Genomic DNA, 23,760 nt, shown 5'->3' on the forward strand with positions numbered 1-23,760 from the left:
GCTACAGTTCATGGCCAGTGCTCCTCGTCCTGTGGCTGGGCACCACCAAAAAGAGTCTGGAACCATCTCCTTCAAGATATGTGTATGGATTGATGGGATATGTGTATGGATTGATGACATATGCGTATAGATTGATGAGATGTGTATGCATTCATGGGATACGTGTATGCATTCATGGGATACGTGTATGCATTCATGGAACCCCTCTCAGCCTTCTCCTCTCCAGACTAACCAGGCACAGCTCCCGCACTCTCTCCCCATCAGCGAGACGCTCCAGACTCTTCATGATCTCCGTGGCCCCTGTGGGACCCTCCCCAGTTGTGTTTCTTGTTCCGAGGAGCCCGGACCCCCCTCGAACTACATCTCCCGTGGTGCCCCGCGGCGGGAGCCGCCCGGGGCGGCCAATGGGGGGGCGCGTGCGGCGCGTGCGCGGCGCGGCGGCGCGGTGCGGCGGCGGCGGCGGGGGGCGGGCGGAGGCGGAGGCGCTCGGCGGGGCCGCACCGGCAGCGGCCGCTCTGCACGTCCCCCCCCGCCGCCAGCGCCCGCCCTCGGCCGCGACCCGCCGGGCCCCGCCAGCGCCTCCCTCGGCCGCGCCGGGCGCTGGGGGCGGGCGGCCTTCCTTCCCTCCCTCCCTCCCTCTCTCCCTCCCCCCCCGGGGCGGAGCCCGGCGCCAGCGGCGGGGGCGCGGAAATCGAGGCCGGGGCTCCGCCGCGGCCTTCGCTGGTGCGGCGGGAGGAGGAGGAGGAGGAGGCGGAGGCCCCGCGCCGCCCCCGCCGCCGCCTTTTGTCTGCGCGGGGCCGGGCGGACGCGGCGGGGCCGTGAGAATGGAAGTGACTGAAGGTGAGCGCGGGCCCGCGGCGGCCCCGGGGCGGAGGGGCCGCGGCCGCCATGTTACTGCGGGAGCGGCGGCGGCGCCGGGCCGGGCACGGCCCCGGGCAGGGCCGGGGACCCCCGCGCGTCCCCCCCGGGCCGGCCCCGCTCTCCCCGCTCCGGCCCCGCGGCCGAGCCCCGGCCGGCTGCGGGGCAGAAACTCGGCGTTCCACCCAAGCGGTGACCCCCTCCACCCCCCAGAAGAAAGGGGTTTGCCGTTCGCGGGTTTGTTGTTGTTGCTCGAATTTTGGGGGGGGTGTTGGGGTTTTTTTCTCGGTGCTGTTGCGTTGTGCTGCACTTTGTTGTGGTCTCGCTCCGCTTTCTGTTTAGGTGTCAATACACTCGTTCGTTTCGGTGCAATTTGTTGTTAAAAAAAAAATGATAACGTAGTTGTGTATACACCAGCCAACCCAAAGGACAACTTGAAGTGGCCAGTAATCATAGTTGAAGGAAAAATTGAAGTCTGTTTTAATGACTGTTTAGTGGCCTTTTGTAGAGATGCAACAGTGAATGCTTTGGTGGGTAGATTTTTTTATTAAATGCTTTAATGAGCTGCTTGGAAAGATTTTGCACCAAAACCTGCTTGTCTGCCTTATGAAGGTACAGGGTAAGAGTGGAGGATGATGGTCAAAGGCTGTATGTTTTGTTTTAATACAAACATATTTGTTTTGCAATTTTCAATTGGGCAGCTTTGCCTGAGTTTGAGGTGATTCTCATGAGACATGTTGTGGTTCTTGCCCTGGCTGTGGTATGTGACAGCCTGCCACGACATTACAGTGCTTGGTGTTGCCAGAGATCTGCCTTGTGGTTTCATGTTGGTCTCAGCCTGTGACTTTCCCTGAAGAACCAAAGATTTTGCTCCACGTTTCCCTTTTGAATCCCGCGGTTCTCGAACCAGACGAGTCTCTAAGCTCCTTTTCCAGACAAACCCCTTTTCTCTGCTGGACAAGTCATTTCTTTCCATGGCACTGTGGGAAACTTGTTCAAAGTGGCCTTATCAAACCCAGTTACAGACGTGACTGTTTCTTCTGGCATTCAAAAACCAAATACAAACCACCTTCACAAAGGTGCACAGGGAAGCAGCCTCACCTCATGCTTTAAGGTTTGTCAAGAGGCCTCTGATTCACCTCCACTGTCTGCCAGGAGGGACAGCTCAGTCCAGCTGGAGTCAGGAGAAATCCACAGGCTGCAGATTTCCTGTTAAGGAATCCTGTGCAAGTGAAAACTTGGTGTTGTGTTAGTGTGTGTAAATAGAGCTTTGCCTGTGGGATTTACTAAGGACACGCAGAGCAGAGTGGGACAAAGCAGGTGGCACAGGCTGGGCCCAGGGATCAGTAGGAACAGTTGTTTATTTCTGTCTGCAGTTCACACAATTCCAACACCCCAGGATGCTGTTCCAGGTGATAACAGTGTCCCTCTGGGTGGTGTTTGATGTGACTGGAAGCACTGGGAATGCTCAGCTCTGGGGAGAAGGGAGGTGCAGGGCTGTGTGTGAACTGCAGGCTTAAGGTTTTCAGAGGGCAGGAGTGATTGCATCACTTCAAACACCTGCCCAGCCTGGCTTGTCCAGCCAGGCAGCTCTGTTTGTGTCTGTCAAACACCTGCAGCAGTGAGCAGCCACTGAGAGCAGTTGTTGTGTTGGATGTGTTGGGAGTGAAACAGCACAGAAAATGGCAGTGAACATCTGGAGGGTGAGGAGGGATGGTAGGATGCGAGCAGAGGTTTGACTCTCTCTGATTTAGGTCTGTGTGGAGAGGAGCTAAGTTGCTGTTTGTACATAAAGATATCCTGGAACTTCTGCTTTTGAGCCTGTTGATAGAAAGCCCAGCTCAGGGTGATGAGGCAGTGACAGTGCTCTGAGCACACAGGGCTGACTCACAGCAGAGCTCCCAGCTCCTCAGGGAGCTGACAGGCCAGGTCCTGCCTCACAGCACACACTTGCCATCTGTAAAACACCTCCCTGTGACTGGGTAACCCCACGTTGGGATTGTCAACAGAAAAGGGTGAAAAAGGGTTTAAAATATGTCTGTACTGGACTTTTATCAGTAGCTGCTGTGTCTCTCCCTGTTGTGGCCACAGCCAGCCTCAGCCAAACCCATGGAACTCCCTCTCTGGGAGGAAGAAAAGCTGCAATCATGTGGGGCTGGAATTGTTTGATAATCTGTTATTTAGTCTCCTGCAGCACGAGAGCAAGGTTTGAGAACTATAGGTTTGTTTTCTGAGAGCAAAGTTGCAAAATTCTCATGCTAAAACTTGCTTTAGAGGAGTGCAGTTGTTGGTGAAAATGTGGACCCGGAGGATCCATAATCTCTGTGAAACTCTCCCGTGACTGAGCACTCGCTGTCGGAGGTGGAACTGACTGTTCAAGCTCTGCTCAGTCGAGCTCAGAAGCTCAGAATGGGAAGTGAAACCAGCAGTGTTCACTTAAGGAAGAGCTCTACTGGGCTGACCTGCCCTATCCTGCACTGCTTATATGTTTTATGTCATTTACCTTTTCCTTTGATACTTTGAGTTGTGACTCTCAGGTGGGCAACAGGAAAATATTTACTGAAGCAATGTCCCTGTGTAGTCTCATTGTTTGTAAACAGTCCTGTGTCCCTGTCAGCCCTGGGAAAGGACATGCAGTTTCAAAGAGGAAACTCTCTCTCATTAAGAAATTCAGTTGCAGCTTTGAAGGTGTTGATTTCAAGTTGTTTTGTTGTTGATTCCATGTTGTTTCCAGCTGCTGTGAAGTGTCCATTTCCTGTAAACCTGGAAGTGATGAAACTGTTTATCTGTCGAGCTCCAGTGTTGTATCAGTCCAATATCTGTTGTGGGTCATGTTTGGAAGCCAAATTGTACAGCTCACAGGAGGCTGATGCTGTGTGTTAATAGAGTAATTGCTGGTGTAGTGAGAAGAATTTATTCTGGAACACCTTTGTGCAAGATCAGCTGGAAATCCCATTCCCCTGTGGTTTGGGTGCCATTGCTCTGCTGCAGGGACAGCTCTCTTCAGTGACAGTGGGGTGTTCTCTGCATTAATGCTTGGAGGGATTATGCAAAGCAATCCTTCCTTAGGTTTGGATGTTGAGAGTGCTGTAGCTCAGGATTCCTCCCTGTGTGCTGTTATTTGTGTGGCTCCAGGGCCTGTCCTCTCACTGACGCTGCCCAGATGCCACTTCCCTGGGCAGCGTCTGGGAACTGATCCACTGCAGCAGAGTTTGGGGCAGGCAGGAGGGTGGGAAAGTCTGGGTGTGTTAACAGTGATGACAGGGAGAGACTGGGCAGGAAGGAGCTCTCGGTGATGTCAGAGCTGTGGGAGGAGAGTGGCCTCGGGTGCTTTGGGGCTGCTGAGAGCACTTGAGTGGAGCTGTGGGCCTGGTTCTCAGCCTGCAGCGAGTTACTGAGGCACGAATTCGGGCCTGGGTGTCCCAGCTGTGCAGCACAGTCTGGCCCCAAGGCTGAGTGACACAGGTGAGCTCCAGAAGGAGTGAAAAAGGAGAAAATCAGAGCTATATTCTTTGACTGGTAGCGCCTAAATCCTGTGTAAGTAGTGTTTTGAAGTTCAATTCACACTTTTGTCACATATCAAAACAAAGTGCATTGACAGCCACCTCTGCAGCCAGTGCCTGTGGGAGCTGCACTGGCTGCTGGGACTCTGCCCTGCCAGCCGTGGATGTGCCTGGAGCACTGTCACAGCTTCTCAAGACAAGATTTTTTAATAACTATTCAGAAATGAAAAAAGATTGAACCTGGGTTTAGTTAAAAATAAAGCCCGGTGGGAAATCTGCTGTTTGCTCTTTGGTTTGGCAAATGCAAAGTAACAATTTGGTGGTAAATAGTACAAACAGTTCTACTTCCTCTTCCCAGAACGGGCGTGGTTTGGGGTTTTTGACCTTGCTGTGCAATCCCACGTGCTGCCCCAAAGATCCACATCCCCTGACAGTGACAGTTGTGTCGGTTTGGTGGCTGCTCTACAGAGCTGTGGAGGAAGGGATGCTTTCACAGCCCTGAGGTTTAAAAGTTCCTGCAATGAGTGAATTCTGCTGCAGAGCCTTGTGCTGTTATTGGTTATTGTGCTTTGGTGTGAGCTTCTTAATTACAAATGAAGTGACAAATGAGCCCCGAGTTGGTATCACAGGGCAGTGAAGATGAATGTAAACATCAATTTAATCTGAGTGTGCAGAATATGCATCACAAATCTGATCAAGTTTTTGTTCCTGTTATAATTTCAGTTGCTTTTTTCAGTCTCTGAGGAGGGAAGTTCCCTGTGTATGGAAAGCTCTTAGCTAAGGTGTTGAGATGCATAGCTTTGGGAGGGTGAGAATTCCACGTGGGCAGGGATTTGTGGAGGTTCCTGTTAGAAGAAGTGTCTGTGGGGCGCATTAATGCTGTTTCAAACCCAGACCTACAGGGCACAGTAACCCTCCTGTGTGCCCACACAGGCAGAACAAATACCATGGGGCTGTGTTTGCTTTGGAAGGGCTGAACTGACCTTGTGGGAAGCAAACAGGTGTTTCTTACCTGCAGGTCAGGTCACTGTGTGTTGCTTCTTGTTGAACATTGAGCTGCTTTAGATGAATGCCAACGCCTTCTCCGAGCCAGCAGTTGAGTTTTGGAAGTTCTAACTTTGATTTAGTCGGATTTTGGTGTTTCAGTATGCACTGGGACTCTGAAGGTGTGTGTGCCAGTGCTCAGCTGGAATCTCATTCCGTGAGTAACCTCAGGGTTTGGAGATCTGTTGATGCTGAGGCTCAGAACCACATAGTGCTTTATATTAAAACAAAGTGGGAGGGAGACGTGAATAACCCTCCTCATGTAGCTGCTGAGAGCCAGTGAGTGCAAACTCTGCTCTGGTTTTCTGAGGAGGGAAGAGGTTGGGCAGCTTCATCTGAGGCTGCTGCAGGACATGAGGGGGTTTTCCAGCAGCTGAGGTGGAGTGACCCACTTGCTTACGTTGTGCCACTGTCAGAGCAGCCCGTGGCTCAGGTCCTCCTGGCCTAAGGGCTGCTTATGCCTCGAATTTTAGCAAGGAATCAGAGAGGGAGGAGGCAAAGAGGTTCCTCTGTTGTTTGAGGTGGTGTTTCTGGCTCGTGCAGTTTGCAGTGACTGTGGTGTCAGGAGAGCTCTGTGTCTCCTGTGTGCTGGAAGGTGAAAGTGCTGTCCAGCTGCTTCATGTTGAAATAACCCTTCCTAGTGCAGAACTGGGAGGGCTGTAGAGAGTGGTGGGATTTTGACACCATTCTGACTTTGTGACACTTGGGCTCAGTTTTTGAGCACTCATATTTCATCTTCTGGTATTTCATTAAATGTCTTGGAAAAGGAGAAAGTGGTCACGTGAAAGATGTGTCAGTAACCCTTTTTAGAAGCTCAGTAAGACCAGTCTTCTAAATCCACGTGAGGGTGGTTGCTGAATGGAGAGCGGGACATTGGTCTCAAGATCCCTTTTTTCTTCAACAGTTTAATTTGCTTAATTATTGTTTTTTAATTTACACTGACTTCTTATTTCCCTTCCCCTGCCTCTAGGCCCTATGAGAAAAAGGGAAAGCTAAGGATGCTGGAGCAGAACAATGGATTTCTCTTTCTCTTTCATGCAAGGGATCATGGGAAACACAATTCAGCAACCACCTCAACTCATTGACTCCGCCAACATCCGCCAAGAGGAGGCCTTTGATGGCAGCAGTGACATTGCTGAGGATGGGGGCCGGACGCCGTACGAGCCGGCGCTGCAGCAAAGCTTCCAGTACCCCACGCCCACGGCGGAGGAGCTGCCCCCCATCACCAACGGGTACCCCCCGGCCATGGGCATGTACGAGCCCCAGGCCAAATACCAGACGTACGCTCAGTATCCCAACGGCTCGGCCAACGGCTTTGGGGCAGTCAGGACCTTCAGCCCCCCGGAGTATTACCCAATGGAGAACTCTAACGCGAGGCCGCACGAAGCTCTGGAGAAACCTTCCCCTCCCCAGCCGCCGCCGCCGCCCCCCCCCTCGGCTCCACAAGTGGGGATTCCAAAGAAGACTGGCTCACCAGAGATCAAACTCAAAATAACCAAAACTATCCAGAACGGCAGGGAATTGTTTGAGTCCTCCCTGTGTGGGGACCTGTTGAACGAGGTGCAGGCGAGGGAGTACGCGAAGGCGAAACACGAGGGGAGGAAAGAGAAAAGGAAAAAAAGTAGCAAGCACGACTCTTCCCGGTCGGAAGAGCGCAAGTCGCACAAAATTCCAAAATTAGAACCAGAGGAGCAAAATGTAAGTGGAATGCTAATTTCAGCCATCTGTACCCCTGGTAGTGCTGCTGGAGCCTGGCAGGGTTTGTCCTGGTTCTGGCTGGGCACACCCTGAGTCCTGAGCCTTTCCTTACTCCTCAGATCCTCGGGATGAGGCTGCCAGGAGCTGTGTTTGTAGGACAGCAGTGTTGGTTAAAAGACTGCATATGAAAAATAAATGTTAGAAAAGGCTATATATTATTTTCTAAATATTATTCAATGATTTAACATGGTTAGAGCTTGCTGTGCTCTGGCCAGCCAGTGTTGAAGATGGAGCTTTGGGACAAAAGCACACATGTTCCTAAAATTGCCTTTCAAAATAGTGCTGGATTATTCAGTGGAAAGTCAGGTTACTGGGGGATATTCAGCACTGTGACATTTAATTAATCTTTGAAAGATATTCTAAATATTGTGGTGTACAAAACCAAGAGCTGTGTAGCATAGGCAGACCTAGTAAAAATGAGTATTCTAAAACAGCAGGGGAATGAGAAGTACCAGCTGACTCAGCACACTTTGGGAAGATTCAGTATTGCTGTCTGTTCCTGTTTCTGTCAGGTTTTATACCATGTTGTCCACATCCAGGGGATGTACATCAGGTGGTGTTAACTGAGATTCCAGGAAGCAAAGACACGAGTTACCTCCCTGATCTCTCCTTCTTTTTCTTTCTGTTTCATAAGCTACTTCAGTACTTCTGTTTCCTTTTCTCTTGCTTGTTCCTGCCCGCTCTGTGGGGCTGGTTTCCGCCTCTCCCAGTTTGAAGGAATGGGTGGCAGAGAGGCTGGCGAGTGCCTGGAATGGGGAAGTTGTTGTATCCAGCCAGGACAGAAATTGCCCAGCACAGGCTGGGCTGTGCTCTCACAGAACATAGCTGAGTTTCTTGTAAAAAGCCTTTGGTGCTTGTTGCTTTCGGGAGGTTTGGGAGGAGATCCTGTCCTGCAGGGATCAGGGCTCTGATCTGGTAGAGCGGGTCCTATGCTTGATGGAGTGATAGTGGTGGCAATGTTTTCAATGGAAGATGGGCTGGTTTCACATCCACACCCTCACCAGGAGTATTTACAAGTTTATAACTGTTCCACCTTGGGAATTGGACTCTCCCAGACACCAGGTTGATGATGTGTTGAGATTCTGAGCATCTACCACGTTTGAGTATCATAGCTGACTAACGAAGCTCAGTAAGGTCTTAATAAACATTATCCTTCAAACTTGGAATGGACTGTCCACTTAAAATCTGAGCCATCCGTGGCTGCACTGGGACAGGATTTTTTTGCTCTTGGAGGTGCTGTTGGAGCCCCTGTGAGGTGACTGGAAGAGCTGCTGTGTCCCACTGGCAGCTGCTGCCAGGAGGCACTTCCCAAGTGGCATCTCCCTCATGCTTGGGCTGTACTTGCTTTCTGGCCTCTCCTCCAGACTCTGTCACCCCACATCAGACTGTCCCCCCTATTACCAGGAAATCCTGTTCTCTCCTGAAGCTTCAGCTGTGCCTGTCCCTCTGTTTGGCTGCTGTTACCTGCTTATCACAAGAACAGAATCTTCTGTCTTTTCCAGCCTGCTGTCTTTCTCAGATTGAACTAAAACCTTTTCTCTCAGATTCCAAGTTCCTAGTCATTTGTGTCATTTGGTCTTGCTTTTGTCCTCCTCGTGGCTTCCATTTCCCTTTCCAAAGGTGGTGTTGCAATAAATGTTTGGTGGTACCCACCCCTGTCCCAGACACAGAGTGCTGTGACAGGAACAGGGTTTTCTGCTGGTGGTTTTTGGTATGAGTTGGCTGGGGCAGTCTCAGGTCTGTCCTCCCACCAGTTTGCTTTCCACTGCATGACTTCATCTTCGTGTCACTTTTGTCATCTTTAGGGTAACTGGTGTTTTATGTGGGACTCGCCACATTACTGTGGATATCCTCACATGTAGTTCTCAGGGTTTTTTTGAAGCTGTGTATTATTTTAGGTGGAGAGTTATTTGGATTTGCTGTCCCTGAGTGTATGTTCTTCTGTCACCTGTTACAGGAGAGCATTGTTGTATGCAGGTGTGATTGTAATGTAAATAGTGTAGGGGAAAACAGGTATTTTTTGATTGTGATGTTATTGTGTTTTGAATTGGGCACAAGGAATCGCCATGTTCATGTTTTCTGGGTTCATGGTTGCCTTTCTCTCAGTGATTAATTTTTTTCTGCCTGGTTTCACTATTATCTTGTGTTGTTTTACTGTCCCCTTACCTTGTTTGTGTTTGTTTTCCTTTTTTCTCTTTGTTGTTGCCCATTTCCTAGAGACCAAATGAGAGGCTTAGCACGCCCTCAGAGAGACCAAGAGAAGAAGCCGTGCTGGAGGAAGCCCCGGTTAGTACATACACCAATTAACACTTTTGGAACTTACAGAATGTTACTATTTTTGACTATTTATTCCACTGATCCCTTAAATTGTGTGATAAATCAGTTGCCATTTCTTTGAAACTTTTACTAATCGTTGCTGCATTAATGCATCTCTCGTTGTACTGGATTTATTGCTTCATTTTATCTCAAAAGCAACATTCTTAACCAATTTAGGAAGCAGAGATGGTTTTGGGGTAGTGGTGGGGGCTGCTCTTTTGTGTCTTGGTTTGTCAGTGCCTGTGTTGTGTAAATCCCAGCTGTGTGCAGCTCCTTTCTGTCATGAGTCTAAGAAATGTTTCTCTTGTGTTGGATTATCGAACCCCAGAGATGCCTGAGAGAACAACACCAGGTCCCAGTAGGTGCTGTGTGCATCTCTGAGTGCTCTGAGTCCCCTCCTGTGGATTAATCTGGTGTTTCCCTTGCAGGTCCAGCAGCTCTTGCCGTCCCTTCCAACACAAGCCCCCCATGACGTCAAGTTCCAGGTTGGCGATCTGGTTTGGTCCAAGGTGGGGACGTACCCGTGGTGGCCTTGCATGGTGTCATGTGATCCCCAGCTTGACGTGCATACCAAAATTAATACAAGAGGTAAGGGAGGAAGGCCTCTGCTGTAGTGTGTCCTGTGTCTGTAGCTGTTCCTGTGTTAAAAGTATCTTTGCACTGCCCTTGTGGGTTAGTTCTGTGTGTGCTGAACAGGTCAGTCCTGACGTGCCCAGAACTAGCATCTGGTAAATCACCTCTGCAGAGGAGCCTCTGCACACTGGGCTTGTGCACGGGTGCTTCTGCTTTTCTCAAGTCAGTGAGAGAATGTTCAGTGAGGGCAGGGTTTGCTGATCTTCCACCTTAAACTGTTCTGGATCCAGCCCCGTTGGATTTCTGCACTTCAGCCAGGTACTTCTGCCAGCAGGAGTGGAGCTGTGGGGGGGAGAAAAACTCAAGCTGAACAAGCAGAGCAGTGTTGACACAAGTGCTGACGGGTGTTTTCCCTTTCAGGTGCCCGGGAATACCACGTCCAGTTCTTCAGCAACCAGCCGGAGCGGGCCTGGGTGCACGAGAAGCGCGTCCGGGAGTACCAGGGGCACAAACAGTACGAGCAGTTACTGGCTGAGGCTGCCAAGCAAGCCAGCAACCACTCCGAGAAGCAGAAGGTATGGGGGGCACTGGCTGTGGGGAGTCCTGTGTCGTCTGCAGCTCTGGAACTCTGCAGTGCTCTACCCTGGGAAGGGCTGGCTGCCTGTCACTGCCAGGAGTGTTTCTCACAAAGATCATGGAAATGTTTCCATACTCTTATGACTTTCATGTGAAAAGGCTGAGAGCTCAACCCGCTTTGTTGGCTTCTTGTGGAGCATTGGAGATAATCTTACATCCATATTAGCATTTTAAATAGAAACAGGGCCTTATGTGTTCATTATTAGCCTGTTCTTTGGAAAATACATTTTAAGGACATTATTCCAACCCCTAATACTAGCAGATATGTTCCTTTCTCATTGTTGTATTGGAAAGGAAGTGTTAGCTATAGGAATTACTTACTGTGTAGATGAACTGCTTCAGTCAGTATTTATGCTGATCAAAATACTGATGTGGAAAGAAAAGAGTGTTTATGGAAAAATAAGGAGGATTGAAAAAGTGGCTAAGTTAGGATGAATTCTGTCTCACAATGGAATTATAGATTGAATACTGCCCATACCTGGCTTTAGTGAAGTCGTAACTCAGGGCAGACACTTAATTGTGATGGTCTTAAGATCCAGCTTGAGTGTCTGCTTGTGCTCTGAGCAGGGAATTCAGTGTCCATCTGTCAAAAAATACCCTGCAAATGGAGAGCAAACTTCAATCTGCTGCCTGGCAGTTGTAAAGACCCTCAGGATTGCGTTTGAAGTGCTGTAGTGGCAAAAGTCTTCAGTGTAATCAACTGTTTGTCCTTGTCCCTTAAGATCCGCAAGCCCAGGCCGCAGAGGGAGCGAGCTCAGTGGGACATTGGCATTGCCCATGCTGAGAAGGCACTGAAGATGACCCGGGAGGAGAGGATAGAACAGTACACCTTCATTTACATAGACCAAGAGCCAGAGGAGGCTTTGGCCAAGGCCAAAAAGACTGCTGCCTCCAAAGCGGAGGCCAAGAAGAACCGGCGGCCGAAGCCGGCGCTGAACACGCAGCCGGAACACGCCAACGTGGCGGCAGGATCGTCCCCTTCCAGCGCCGAGGCACGGAGACAGGGCCAGAGGAGGCAGTCCAGTGTGGAGGAGGAGGAGGCACCTCCCGTGAAAATCGCTTGGAAAACAGCTGCCGCTAGGAAATCCCTCCCAGCTTCAATAACCATGCACAACCTGGACCTGCAAAAATGTAACATGTCTCCGGTTGTTAAAATTGAACAGGTTTTTGCCCTTCAGAATGCTGCTGGGGATGGAAAGCTCATCGATCAGTTTGTTTATTCCACCAAGGTACGTGGTTGGTGTGGTGACCCTCTTTCGTTCCTGAATTATCCCGAGCCTGCCTTACTGGGGAGCTGGAACTGTGTCCACCAAGCTTTCACCATCCGTGTTCCTTTCAATGGAGAGATTAAATCTAACAGCTGTGACAGCTGAACCTTTCAGTGCACTGAACCCCACTTTCAGTGCACCTCTGGCAGTAACTGCTTTGCTGGTGGCAGAGCAGCTCCTTACAGATGGTCACAATTTTGTTTGCAACACCCAGAAATTATTAAAACTGTTTCACTCCAGCTTCCTAGTTGAAATAATCCAGAAATTCTCTGGAAGTCTTAAAATCAATGGTTTTGTGGGAAACAGATAAGATGACAAAACTGTTAATAATGTACTAAAAAGTGATAACTACATTCTGTGTAACAGACTTTTAAATTGAGTTCTGCCTCTGAGCTTCCTTCAGGTGCACAGCAGCTTCCCACAGTCAGTGTAAGGAAAAGGCTTAGGACTATTTCTCTGCCTCCTTCTTCTGCCTCTCTACCTGGAGAGTGTTTATTTCATCCTAAGCCCTATAGAGAAGGTAATGTTTAGAAAAGTCACTGGAATTTTTTTTTCCTTGTGTGTAAGGGGAGATCGAGAGGGGTGGAAAGTTCTGCAGGGAGGTGACTCCGTAGTAGATTTATCCTGTGTATGTGTTGGGTTGGAGAGCATTGATTGTTTCTGTTCTGAGATTCAAGGGCAGATCTATTACCTGGTAGCAGCACACAGGGGAAGACAACCTTTTCCTTTTTTTCTTTTCAAGGGAGTTGGTAACAAAACAGAAATAAGCGTCAAAGGACAAGAGAAACTTAATTCTTCATCAGCTCAGAGGAGTGAAAAAGCAGCAGTGCAAAATGCATCCTCTCCTGAGACAACTTCTGGGTCAGCAGGTAGGGAAACTGCGGAGTGCTGGTCTGAACCTGAGCCCTCAGCCTTGAAATTCAGCATTTTCTCCTCACTTAAAAATTATTATTAATGTCTTTCTGTTTACACAGTAGTTGTAACGGGCATGGCTAATGGCACAGGCGGTGAGCCCAGCACACACAGCACGGCTGTGGGGTGGGATTGGTGGTTTGGCCTCTGAACTTTGTGTCTGCAACTTACAGTCTGAGTCAACACACTCGAGGATGGATGTCCTGTGCAGAGCTGATGGCAAGCTGGTTTAGAAGACAACACAGTGGATGTGTGTTAGCAGGGTATTGCCATGGCTCGTGGCACCAAATGTAAAGTACAAGAGCTGGGATCAAAGGAAGAGACTGGGGAAGTGGCACAGTTCAGTAGGGAAGGGCTGATTCAGGATGGGGCTCCCTAGGCTTTGTTGTTGAGTTCCTGCGTGACCTGTTCAAGGACAGGGATTTTTTTAAAACTGCTTCAACTAACTCCATCAGCCAAATGAGGCAGTGCTTGTCCTCTGAAGGCATCTCAGGGGCCCCATCGTAAAGCACTGAGTTTTGAAGTATCAGCTCCGAGGGAGAAGAACCACTGAAGCAAGTAATGGAACTTGGGCCTGAAAAAGGAAAGCCTGGAATGAGCTATTTGAATCTCATAATGTTGCCAGGTGTCACTTCTGCTTTAACTATCCGTCTGTTTGGTTATTCCTCCCTTTCCAAACATGAAATAAATGAGATCTGGAGTCAGAAACCTCAGTGGTTTGTGTCCATGAGTCCTCTGCAAACACCCTGCAGGTCCTGTCTGTGTGTAGTTTTTAGGCAGGGCTCTTTGACAGGCACTGGTTTGTGGACTGTTTGGGGCTGAGTACTCCAGATTTCCTGGGTGACTGAAGTTTCCCCTGCTGTTGTTGACAGTGGTGGTTCTTTCCAGCTATAGTTGCTGTGGCTACTTGAATTGCCTTGCAGCAGGAGAGGCCATCACTATTCTGCTTCTCCCTCTTGGCATCTAAAGGCTTCACCTTCCCAAAGGCTCCTCAGACACGGGGTGAGAATTCTGAGCCTCTCCTTTTTCATTTTCTTAGGATTTTTGGATACGTGACACTCCACCTGCTAACACCCTGTAAGTGCCTGAGCTTTCCTGCAGTACACACTCCAAACAGTCACTCTCAAAGCCATTTCCAAAGTCCAGTTATTGGTCCCCTCTTGTGGAACATGACTGCCAAGTCCTTTTTTCAAATGTGAGGTCACTGGAACTTCAGAATCCCTTTGTGGTAAAGTATTTCCCAGACTGACTCTGGGAGTCCTTATTGATAACCTTCAGTTAGATGCACAGAATTCCACAGTGCTGGGAAAATAGTTCTGTTGCTTGAAATCTGCTGCTGGGAGAGCAGCCCTGAGCACCCCCAGTGCCTCTGGCCTGCACAGACACCGAACTGGATTTATCTGTAGCAAGGCAGAGGGCTGGTCCAACATCTGTCCTGAAACTCTGGATCAGAACAGGAGCGTTGTGGAACTGATGCTGGATCCTTGGAGAGCGGGAAGAGGAGAAAGTGCCCATTGCACTGATCAGTGTTGCTGTCAGCCAACATCAAATGTGCTGGTTCTGGAGTTCTCAGGTCCAGGGCTTGATCTTAATTCCTTTGCTGCACTGAGGTGGCAAAGGCAGAAAATCCCTTCTTGATCACATGAACTGTTTGGTTGCACCCGCTCAAGTTTACCTGAAGCTGCTTCAGGGGATTTTGACCACACACTGAGGTGCCAGAAGATGTTTCCCAGCTCTGGTGTGGAGACCCACTGCAGCTGTGGGAGTCCCTGAAGGGATAGGGCTCATTGGAACCAGAAGTTACATGTGGGCAAACAGGAAGGGTGTTGACCTGAGTCATTAATTTCTAAATTATTAATAGCTAATTGCTATTATTAATTAGTTAGTATGCTTTAAAAGTTTTTTCCCTTGAAGAAAAACAATTTATCCCCTCAGAAATACAATTATTGTAACACAATAACTTTTCCAGCTGGATAGTTTAGTTACTGCCCTATTCTGGAGCCATGCAGCTGTGAGAAAAAATGCTCAACCCATGCATCAAGAGCAATTTTCATTCTTTTCTCTGGAGTCCTTTTGCAAGGCTTTCTTTTAGTCTGGTTCAAGCCTGCCTAGCTCTCTAGATACTTTATCTCCTGACAAGACCAGGCAGGTTTACAGCTCCTTACAGCTCTGGCGCAGCTGACTCCTGCTCCCAAGAGTTTCCAGTTTTGCTTGGAAGAATACGGAGTATTTCACAGCTGTGTCTTCTTTAGGAGAACCTCCCCCCCAAACATAAACCCAAGAATAATGCTTCCCAACAGCTCCCTGGAAATCCTCAGGTGCCAGTTTTCTCTCAGCTCCAGGTGTGTGCTTGTTCCAACAGCTGCCCGTGGTGTTGAGTGTTGTGTGTGTGGTTCTTGATGTGTCCTTTCTGAAGGTGCTGGAGCACAAAGAGTTAGCTGCCAAAAACCCAGCAGCTCCTGCTTCCATACCACAGTAATCTTCATTAACCTGAGTTTGTTCTCTCTGGTAACGTGTTAAAAAGCTCATTTTTCACGTTCGTTAACGACAATAATGTATCGTGGTCACTGCTTCTGTTTGTACTGAGCTTTTCTTTGCCTCGAAGCCTTCAGGTGAACGTTGAGGTCTGGCGTGGCTGCAGGTGTTGCAGTGGGGGGCTGGCTGTAGTTTTTGTGTGACAGAGGCTGTTGCCCCACAGGACTGGCATTTTGGGGAAAAACTTGAAGCTGTGCTTTGCTTCTGAAATTTCTAGTTTGTTTTCATTGAAGGAGTTGGTTGTGGCTACCTTCCCAAAACACCAAAGATGGACTGCTTGGTTCAAAATTAACCAAGTGAAGACTGGGCCTGAGAGGTGTGTTGTGGAAATCTGTTTGCCCTAAGCTGGATTCCAGCTTTTTGTCCCGCTCTGTTACTGGTGTCTGTTTTCTGAAGCTGATCTGTCTCTGGAATCAGAACGTGTGTCTGCAGCCACAGCACCAGCTGGCCAACAGCTTGGAACTGAATTTAAAAATAAAACATTCAAAAGAGGACAAAGTCTTGGTTTCATTCCTTTACCTGTTGATTTGGTGTTGCACACTTGCTGTACCTCAGAAATACAAGGAATCATGTAATGGAAACCTTTTTTGCCTTCTTCAGGTTCTGTAGAAAAGAAGCAACAGAGAAGATCGATTCGAACCCGCTCAGAGTCTGAGAAATCCACCGAAGTTGTGCCAAAGAAGAAGATCAAAAAGGAGCAGGTTGGCTTCCTCCATGTAGAGAGTTAAAATATATTGTATTCATAAATGTTGTGGCTTATATTGGTGCCTTTTTATTTTTCTCCATTTTTCCCCATCGGGTTTCGGTTTGGACTATCCTCCATGAAATCCCCCTGTCAATGCCATTGCTGTGACTCTGCTACTGGCATCTTCTCAGTATCAGTCAGGCTATGGAAGTGGGAACGCAATGATGGATGACTCCTAACGAACCTGCCATGTTTCCTTTGAGATTTCTGTTCTGAGCAAAATGGGTTTGTTTCAGTGATTTCTCTTGGATGGAATTTCCACCAGGTTCCTTCCTTTGGCTCTTGATTTAGCTGCTGGTTTGTGTTGAGGTTTTGTTTTTCAAATGAAGTTAGAGTGACTAATCTGACCACTTCTGAAAATGGACTTTAAGAATGATTTTATAGATGAATAGTCAGACTTTCATGTTGGCAGACATCAGCAAAACAGATCTGGATATACCTTTTCTTCCTGAAATAGCTCTAACATGTACAGGGCATTCCTTTAATCTGGATATCAGACAGACAAATGTTGTTGCTTTAAAAAAGAAAATGATAAAAAATTCTGCATGGAAGTGAGTAGGAGAGTGCAGTGGATGGACAGAAATATTAAAACCTGAATACACTTTTTAACAAGTTTGTCAAAGTTGTTGGTTCTTCTCCTTACATGGTCGATTTTTCCCTCTTCAAGGGGCTCTCTGTCTGAAAGCTGAGAATTTTATATGAATGTTTCATAGTTTAGCTTCTCCCAGTGAGAATTTTTAAAGAGGGACAGTCAGGATGAAGATTTATATGGGAAGGGGAAAAATGTTTTTATCTCTTTAATTTATTCTTGGCCCCTTGCGCTTTGTTTTGCACTTCCTTCACTTCAGAGACTGAAAGTGAACCCAACTGCTTTTTTTTCCCCCCGCTGTTTTCCCTTTGATGCCTCAGCATTCCTGCACTGGTGTGCAGCAAAGGAGTGAGTGCTCCAGCTCGAGACAGTTTCTTGCTGAAACTTTAAAGCAACTTAAACGTTGGGTGTGAGACACCTGACGTGGTCCCTGGAGCTTCTTGGCACGAGGGGTTGCAGCCTCCCCCTTTCAAAGGAGTTATTTTATGTTTGTAAATGTTTCTTAATTTAACAAAGGTATAAGAACCAACAAGATGAACTTCATGGATCCCAGGTAGCTTCGTGTGCTTCTCTGACCTGGCTAACTCAGTCTGTGGACATTAATTAAAGTGCTTTTCTCAGGAGAAGTATCTGACTAAAGTGAAACCCAGGGGCACTGTAATGCGCAAAACTTTGAATGTATTAAGTTATATTTAAAAGAAAATAATTTTACTAACTTCTTACAATTATGCAACAATATTTGTTACCCAAACTCAAGTTTTCTTGCAACTGATTCCCCAATTAGTCTGCAACAACTTGGTATAAAATTATAACTGGAACGAGTACAATTAATGGGAAAAACAAAATGTTGATGCTACTGTTACAGTGACTAGTGGAGAAATAAAAGTGATTGTTTAGATTTTATATTTGTATTACAAAATGTATCCTATACAAATCCTTCTATTGTATGTTTTTACCTATTGTACAACAAAATAAAATATTTTTTAAAAAAATTATAGAATAATCCTTAAATATTTACTAAATGTGTTTCTCCATGCATATGTAACCGCATTGCAAAGAAATAACTTGTAATTCTTAACCTTAAAAACAGGACTTAGGCAACAGCTTTCTTCTATAATTATTATCCAGTCACCAAATTCCCACGTCTTCCATGTATGTTGGCAGAACAGTTCCTAACCTTCTCCGTAGGGTCGAGGGCTGGAAGTGCTTTTGCGAGATTGTAAACTTGTCCAGTTGTGTGTCGAAGTGTTTGTGCCCTCGAGTTCCAGCTGTGTAGAGCCCTGCACCCGGCCTGTGCAGCGCTCTAGACAGGGAGGACGGGCTCCAGGAGCTCCAGGGAGTGCTGGTGGGAGCGGCCCTGCACTGTCCCGGTGCCGGCCGTGCAGGGGGACGTGTGCTCACCCAGCTGGGGGGAACAGAGCACCAGGCTCGGCTGCCCCAAGGCCCCGCTCCTGCCTGCTGGACACGGATACAGCGTTCCTGTCACCCTCGTGCCCAAAGGGAGAGAGCGAAAGGACCTGGCCAGTGACCTGTGGCTGCCGGGGCTCCGGGCACCGGCCTAGGCAGGAGGGAATCCAGCGGGACGCGGAGGCTCGGGCTGAGGAGGGGATGGCAGCTCCCACCCCCCCGAATTCTAACCCCTTGAACTGACCTGTTTGCTTTTTGCTCCTAGGGAGAAACATTCCTCCGGTTTTAACTGTGGGTTTTCCTATTCAAACAGGTTGAAACGGTCCCACTGGCAGCAGTGAAGACGGGACTGCAGAAAGGTGAGTTGCCGGCAAAAATGAACTTGGTGGCTCATCACCCTTGGGCAGAGGCTTTGTTCTGTGTCAGCTGCACTGTTGGTGCCCTGTAGGGCTGAGCATTGGGGTGCTGAGCTCGGCTTCTCTGGTGAGGGGGTGTTTGGGGTTCTGTTGCTGGTGCTTGTGCATTGCTGGGGGAGGGATGGTGTCTGTTCATGTGCTGTAAGCACCCAAATCCTTCTGGACATTTCTTAGAAGTCTTTGCTTAGCCAAAGTTGAAGATGGATGATGAAGAGGAAATCACCTGAGGATTTATCCTCTTTTAGAGACAATTTAGCAGCTTCCTCCACTGTGTCAGCATGTTCAGAAGTTTGTCAAAAGCTCTGCCTAAGGTGGTTCTCAGTTAATGAACTTTTCAGGGAGAATTAAATTAGTAACAAAATTGCAAACTGAAAATTAAGGCAAATAATGCATTCCAGGCTCTCATCTTTCTTAGTCCTTTGTTATTTTTAAGCAAAAAGTTGAGAACATATATTAAAACTAATTTCAGTGTGTTGTGTTAAGGTGCCAGCGAGATTTCAGACTCCTGTAAGCCCTTGAAGAAGAGGAGTCGTGCCTCCACAGACATGGAGCTGACCAGCTCTGCCTACAGGGACACGTCTGACTCTGATTCCAGGGGACTCAATGATTTACAGGTAAAAATGTGTTTGTTCTCACAGGGTCCTGATTAAGCTGTCAGTGTATAACAGGCTCTTCAGTTAATTAACCCTGAATATGTGAATACATCTTTACAGACTTTGTGTCTTTTATTGTCTGAAAGCATAAAGCCAGGTCTGTTTCCTTCTAATCCCCTCTGTTGGGTTGATACAAAAATACAGTCTTTATTTGCAAGTTCTCCTACTCCTTTGCCTGGCAAAGCATTGGTTTAGTTCACGGCTTGCTCTGTGGAAGATTTGAGATTCTTTGGGAATTGTGAGACTCTGCTGTGTCTGGTATAAATCCTAGGGGGGTCTGGAAAAGTAAGGGAGCTCTTTGGGGTGTTTTGCTTGTACAGGTGAGATGTATCAAGAAGGCAGCACTTGTATCACCCCAGAGAAGTTCAGCACTTTTCCAGGACCTCTGTGTCTCTTGACATATCAGATGGTCCTCTTAGCCACAGAAATATTTTTCCCAGTGTGGTTGTCCTTTGGAAGTGTCTGGTTTGAGTGCCGTGGGCTCTCCCTCTTTGTAGGGCAGTTTTGGGAAGCGCTCGGACAGCCCGTCAGCCACTGCCGACGCCGATGCCTCGGATGTACAGTCAGTGGACTCCAGCTTATCCAGGAGAGGGACTGGCACAAGTAAAAAAGACACTGTTTGTCAGGTAACTGGTGGTACTGGGAAGTGATGGATACTAAATATGTATTCCCCCTTTTCTGTTTTCATATTACGCTGCTTTGTTTTAACTGCGTCTTCTAACCATGTCTCTCAGATAAAATATCCAGGATTTTAGGATTTATGCTCTGGAAATTATTCATATGAAATGATCATGAAATTATTCCTAAGCCCTCCTGCATGCCAGGAAGCTCAGGAGCTGGAAAGTGGTGTCTAATCCAGACCTGCCAGCATCTGTAGAAAAAATAGATGCCATTTTGTGCTCCATTTGAAGATTTTACGTGGTCATTCAGGATAGGGCAGAGCAAGGATTTTCCAAGAGAAAATCCTGGAATCTTCTGGCCAGTTTCCTTGTCAATAGTAAAGGAAGAAGAGCAAGGGCAGCTTGTTCCCTGAAAAAAGGAAGGAGTGTGGGTGGATGCGGTAGTGCCTGTTCCCAGGGCAAGGTGCAGGGAGTGCTGGGATTGTCCTCAGCCCAGAGACTTCTCGTAGCTCTGGAGCGCTTTCCAGCCCGTTCCTGTTGTTAACACCTGGCAGCCATTGGCACTTCAGGGTGTCAGGTACCCCGTTCCCTGCTGAGCTCTGTGCCTGTTCCAGATCTGCGAGAGCTACGGCGAGTCGCTGCTGGCCTGCGAGGGCGAGTGCTGCAGCGTGTTCCACCTGGAGTGCCTCGGCCTGAAGGCTGTGCCCGAGGAGAAGTTCATCTGCGCCGAGTGTAAGAACGGTGAGTGTGTTCCAGTGCCTGGAAAACTGGGAGGGATTTCCATCTTTGCTCGGGAGCTGCGTTCTGGTCAGAGCAGGGTGGCGTGTTCCAAGGGTTTGGGAGTAAGTTTGGGTTGTTCCAGTACTTTTTTAACCTCTGAGGCCAGGTTCTCATTTTCTGCTTAGCAAGTACCTCGTAAGAAAAAAGTAATAAACCGCTTAGGGTTTTACTTGGAATAGGAGACTTCAGTGTGAGCAGCAACTCCATAGTTACTGTGGATCACAGTGTGCCCGTTGGGAGGGAAGGACCCTGTGTTGCTCACACCAGTGTAACTATTGGCTTCAGAATTTTTTTTTACAATACAATACCTCAAAGAGTTGGCCATTATAGTTGTACTCCCTTATTCCATCTTTTCCAAGGAGAACACACGTGCTTTTCCTGCAAGCTCCCTGGCAAGGATGTGAAGCGCTGCTCCGTCAGCACCTGCGGGAAGTTCTACCACGAGTCCTGTGTCCGCAAGTTTGCCACGGCCCTGTTCGAGTCCCGGGGCTTCCGGTGCCCACAGCACTGCTGCACTGCCTGCTCCATGGACAAGGACATGCACAAAGCCAGCAAAGGTGAGGGCAGCTGCTCCGGGCAGGGAGGAGGCTCAGCTGTGTCACCATAATAACAGTCGATCCAATTCCGCGCTCTAACACAGCAAGGAACAAAGGTTTCCTCCTCAATGAGTTCACTGAGATCTCTCTGGGTGGGAAGCAGCTGGCAGCCCAAGACTGCTGTGGAGTGTCCCTGGATCCACACTCTTGTCAGCTGGTGCTGCTGGGTTTAAAGGAAGCCAAGGGTTTGTAGTGCGAGGCCAAGGAATGTTGGTTTTTAGAGACAGTTTGTAGTGGCCTTCAGAACAATTATTTTTCGAGGAAAAAATCCTTTTAGGAACGAGCGAAAATATTTAAACAAAACAAATGGACTCTAGAATGACAAAAGTTTTTCTTAACAATTTTAAAGTGAAAGTTAAGAGTTAATAGTGAAACTTATTAAAAAAATAAACAACCAAACATGTAACTGTTTCTTTTTACCCCAGTACTGGAATAGACCCAGCCTTGCCTCTGCCTGTGGGGAATTCTGCCCTGTCCTGGGTGGGACTCTGGTCCTGGCGGTGCTCCCGGGCTGCAGTGGCTCCGTGCCCCGGGTGACTGTCTGTGTTCTGTCCCAGGTCGCATGGCGAGGTGTTTGCGGTGCCCCGTGGCCTATCACTCGGGAGACGGCTGCATCGCCGCCGGGAGCTTGTTTGTGTCATCCCACATCCTCATCTGTAGTAACCATTCCAAAAGGACTCACTCCTCATCAGCTGTAAATGTAGGCTTTTGTTTCGTTTGTGCAAGAGGTGAGACGCTCGGTTTTTCCCTGCTTTATGGTTCTGTTGTCACTTGTGCAGTTCAGTGATAAAAATTTAAGTGTTTCACGAGGAACTCCTCCCTTAGGGCTCACTGGGGCTAAATGCTGCCTGGGATTTTTTATTTTGTTTAATTTCATTTTATTTTGGTCAACAGTTCTCATGAGATTCCACTTGCTGTCCATAACATTTGAAAGTCAGAAGCAGTGACAGGCACTTGGGCTGACTTGTTTTGCCTGTAGGGAAAAGTGAATCCCAATTCCTCAATTCCAGCCGTTGCACACTGAGAATGGCTGCTGGGTTATTAATCACTGTATTAAGCAGAAGGGGATTCTTTCACCACTCACAAACTTAAAACTGTTTAAAATTTTAAGGCTAAAAGGTAGGATTTACTCATGAACTAGAAAAATTCATTTTAATTTATAACTGCCATCACATTTGAGAACTTTGAAAGAAAACCTTTAGCAGTACTGTATGAGCAGGTTTCATGCTGGGCTTTCCTGTATGCCAAAGTTCTCTTTTTTTTTTTTCCTTTTACTTTTTTCCTTTTTTTCCCCACTTGCTCTTCAGTCACCAGGGTTCTACCAGAGCACAGCTTAAAAAATTGTTGGTGCATCAGTTGCTTTGGTCTCAAAATTCAAAATTACTGATATCCTTAGGTGTTGAAATAATGCTAATATGTACCTTCTACAGAATCACAGCAGTTTATATTGGATGTTCTCTTCAGCAGCTTTGAGTGTCACTAATAAGGAGGTGAAGTGATCCTGAAGTCACTTGTTTTCACTTGTGTTCATTCAGGTGGAGGTTTAGTTTGCCTTGACTTTGCAAGGGCAGAATAGTAGTTACAGATCTCTGAATGGTAAAGGATAGCTGGTGCCAGAATAATTTCCTTTCTACCTCCTTTCTTTTCCTTTTCTTATTTCCAGTTTGGGAGCCATCATGAAGGATCGCATTTAAAATAAAATATTTTGAAAATCTAGAAGTTCAAAGTGAAACAGTGAGGTTTGGAATGTGTAAAAGGATGTTCACAACATGCTTCAGTGTTTCCCCTTTTGTGGGCTTACTTAAACATTTTGGGGCTACCCCTAGGCAGGATATGTGTAATGTGAATCACATCAGAGATGCTATGGGGCATTCCACATCAGATGGAATTCTGAGTAAAATGAATGCCCATCCTTCAACTTTGTTAGTTTAACCAATAGTTATGTCCAAAACCCCAACCAAACTACGTGGAAAGAAGTTGCTTTTTTTCCTAGAGCCAGAGGAGAAACAGTAAAAACAGTTTCTGTGGGAGGTAGAGCAGTTCCATAATATTTTCAGCCCTTTGGTTTTATGTTTTTCTCTTGGTTGTCTGGAGTCAGGCTGGTTCCAGGATCAGATAAGTTTTCTATGGACCTTCCTAGTTTGAATGTCAGATTAGGGATGTCTCATCCTCAGTGTTTTGTTCTCTGCCGCTTTCAAACCATCGTTCAGCTGTGGTATCAAACACATCTCATGATACCAGGGAGCTAAATCCACTCCTTTGAGTCCTTTGTTAACCTGTGGGCTGCCAATCCAGGTGCCTGAAGCTGACCCAAGATCCAAATATCCTGGAAGACCCTCCTTAGAGGTCCCCCTCCTGAGCCCTGGCAGATGGAATTCCCTGTCCTGTGTATTCCCTGAGCCTTATGAGAACTTGAACAGCTACAAACCACTGCTGCTGCCTGAATCCTCTGTGTCTTACAGCAGCTCTCTACTTGTTCTTCCAGAACATTCTTGTGTGGTTTGTTTCCACTAGGCCAAACTGGAATCAGGAGCCAGAGTGCTGAGAACAG

The 23,760-nt window shown here is 47.7% G+C and overlaps 1 protein-coding gene across 3 annotated transcripts in view; it reads left to right on the forward strand.

Annotated features, from left to right (window-relative positions):
• The first annotated feature begins 530 nt into the window (after positions 1–530).
• The window catches only part of NSD3 (nuclear receptor binding SET domain protein 3), a 37,047-nt gene continuing 13,817 nt past the window's right edge, over positions 531–23,760 (forward strand). For 2 of the 3 annotated variants that reach the window (XM_064637874.1, XM_064637875.1), the window contains exons 1-14: positions 532–840; positions 6,376–7,103; positions 9,381–9,449; positions 9,908–10,067; positions 10,473–10,627; positions 11,411–11,917; positions 12,699–12,825; positions 16,004–16,104; positions 18,458–18,503; positions 19,044–19,174; positions 19,711–19,839; positions 20,448–20,574; positions 20,973–21,170; positions 21,767–21,937. In XM_064637874.1, the coding sequence (XP_064493944.1) occupies positions 6,420–7,103; positions 9,381–9,449; positions 9,908–10,067; positions 10,473–10,627; positions 11,411–11,917; positions 12,699–12,825; positions 16,004–16,104; positions 18,458–18,503; positions 19,044–19,174; positions 19,711–19,839; positions 20,448–20,574; positions 20,973–21,170; positions 21,767–21,937 (2,605 nt within the window). In that variant the 5' untranslated portion in view covers positions 532–840; positions 6,376–6,419. Of the gene's footprint in view, positions 841–6,375; positions 7,104–9,380; positions 9,450–9,907; positions 10,068–10,472; positions 10,628–11,410; positions 11,918–12,698; positions 12,826–16,003; positions 16,105–18,457; positions 18,504–19,043; positions 19,175–19,710; positions 19,840–20,447; positions 20,575–20,972; positions 21,171–21,766; positions 21,938–23,760 lie in introns of all 3 variants that reach the window. The other variant, XM_064637876.1, reaches the window with a different exon arrangement.

This window comes from Pseudopipra pipra, chromosome 28 (genome assembly GCF_036250125.1).
Source record: "Pseudopipra pipra isolate bDixPip1 chromosome 28, bDixPip1.hap1, whole genome shotgun sequence".
NCBI lineage: Eukaryota > Metazoa > Chordata > Aves > Passeriformes > Pipridae > Pseudopipra > Pseudopipra pipra.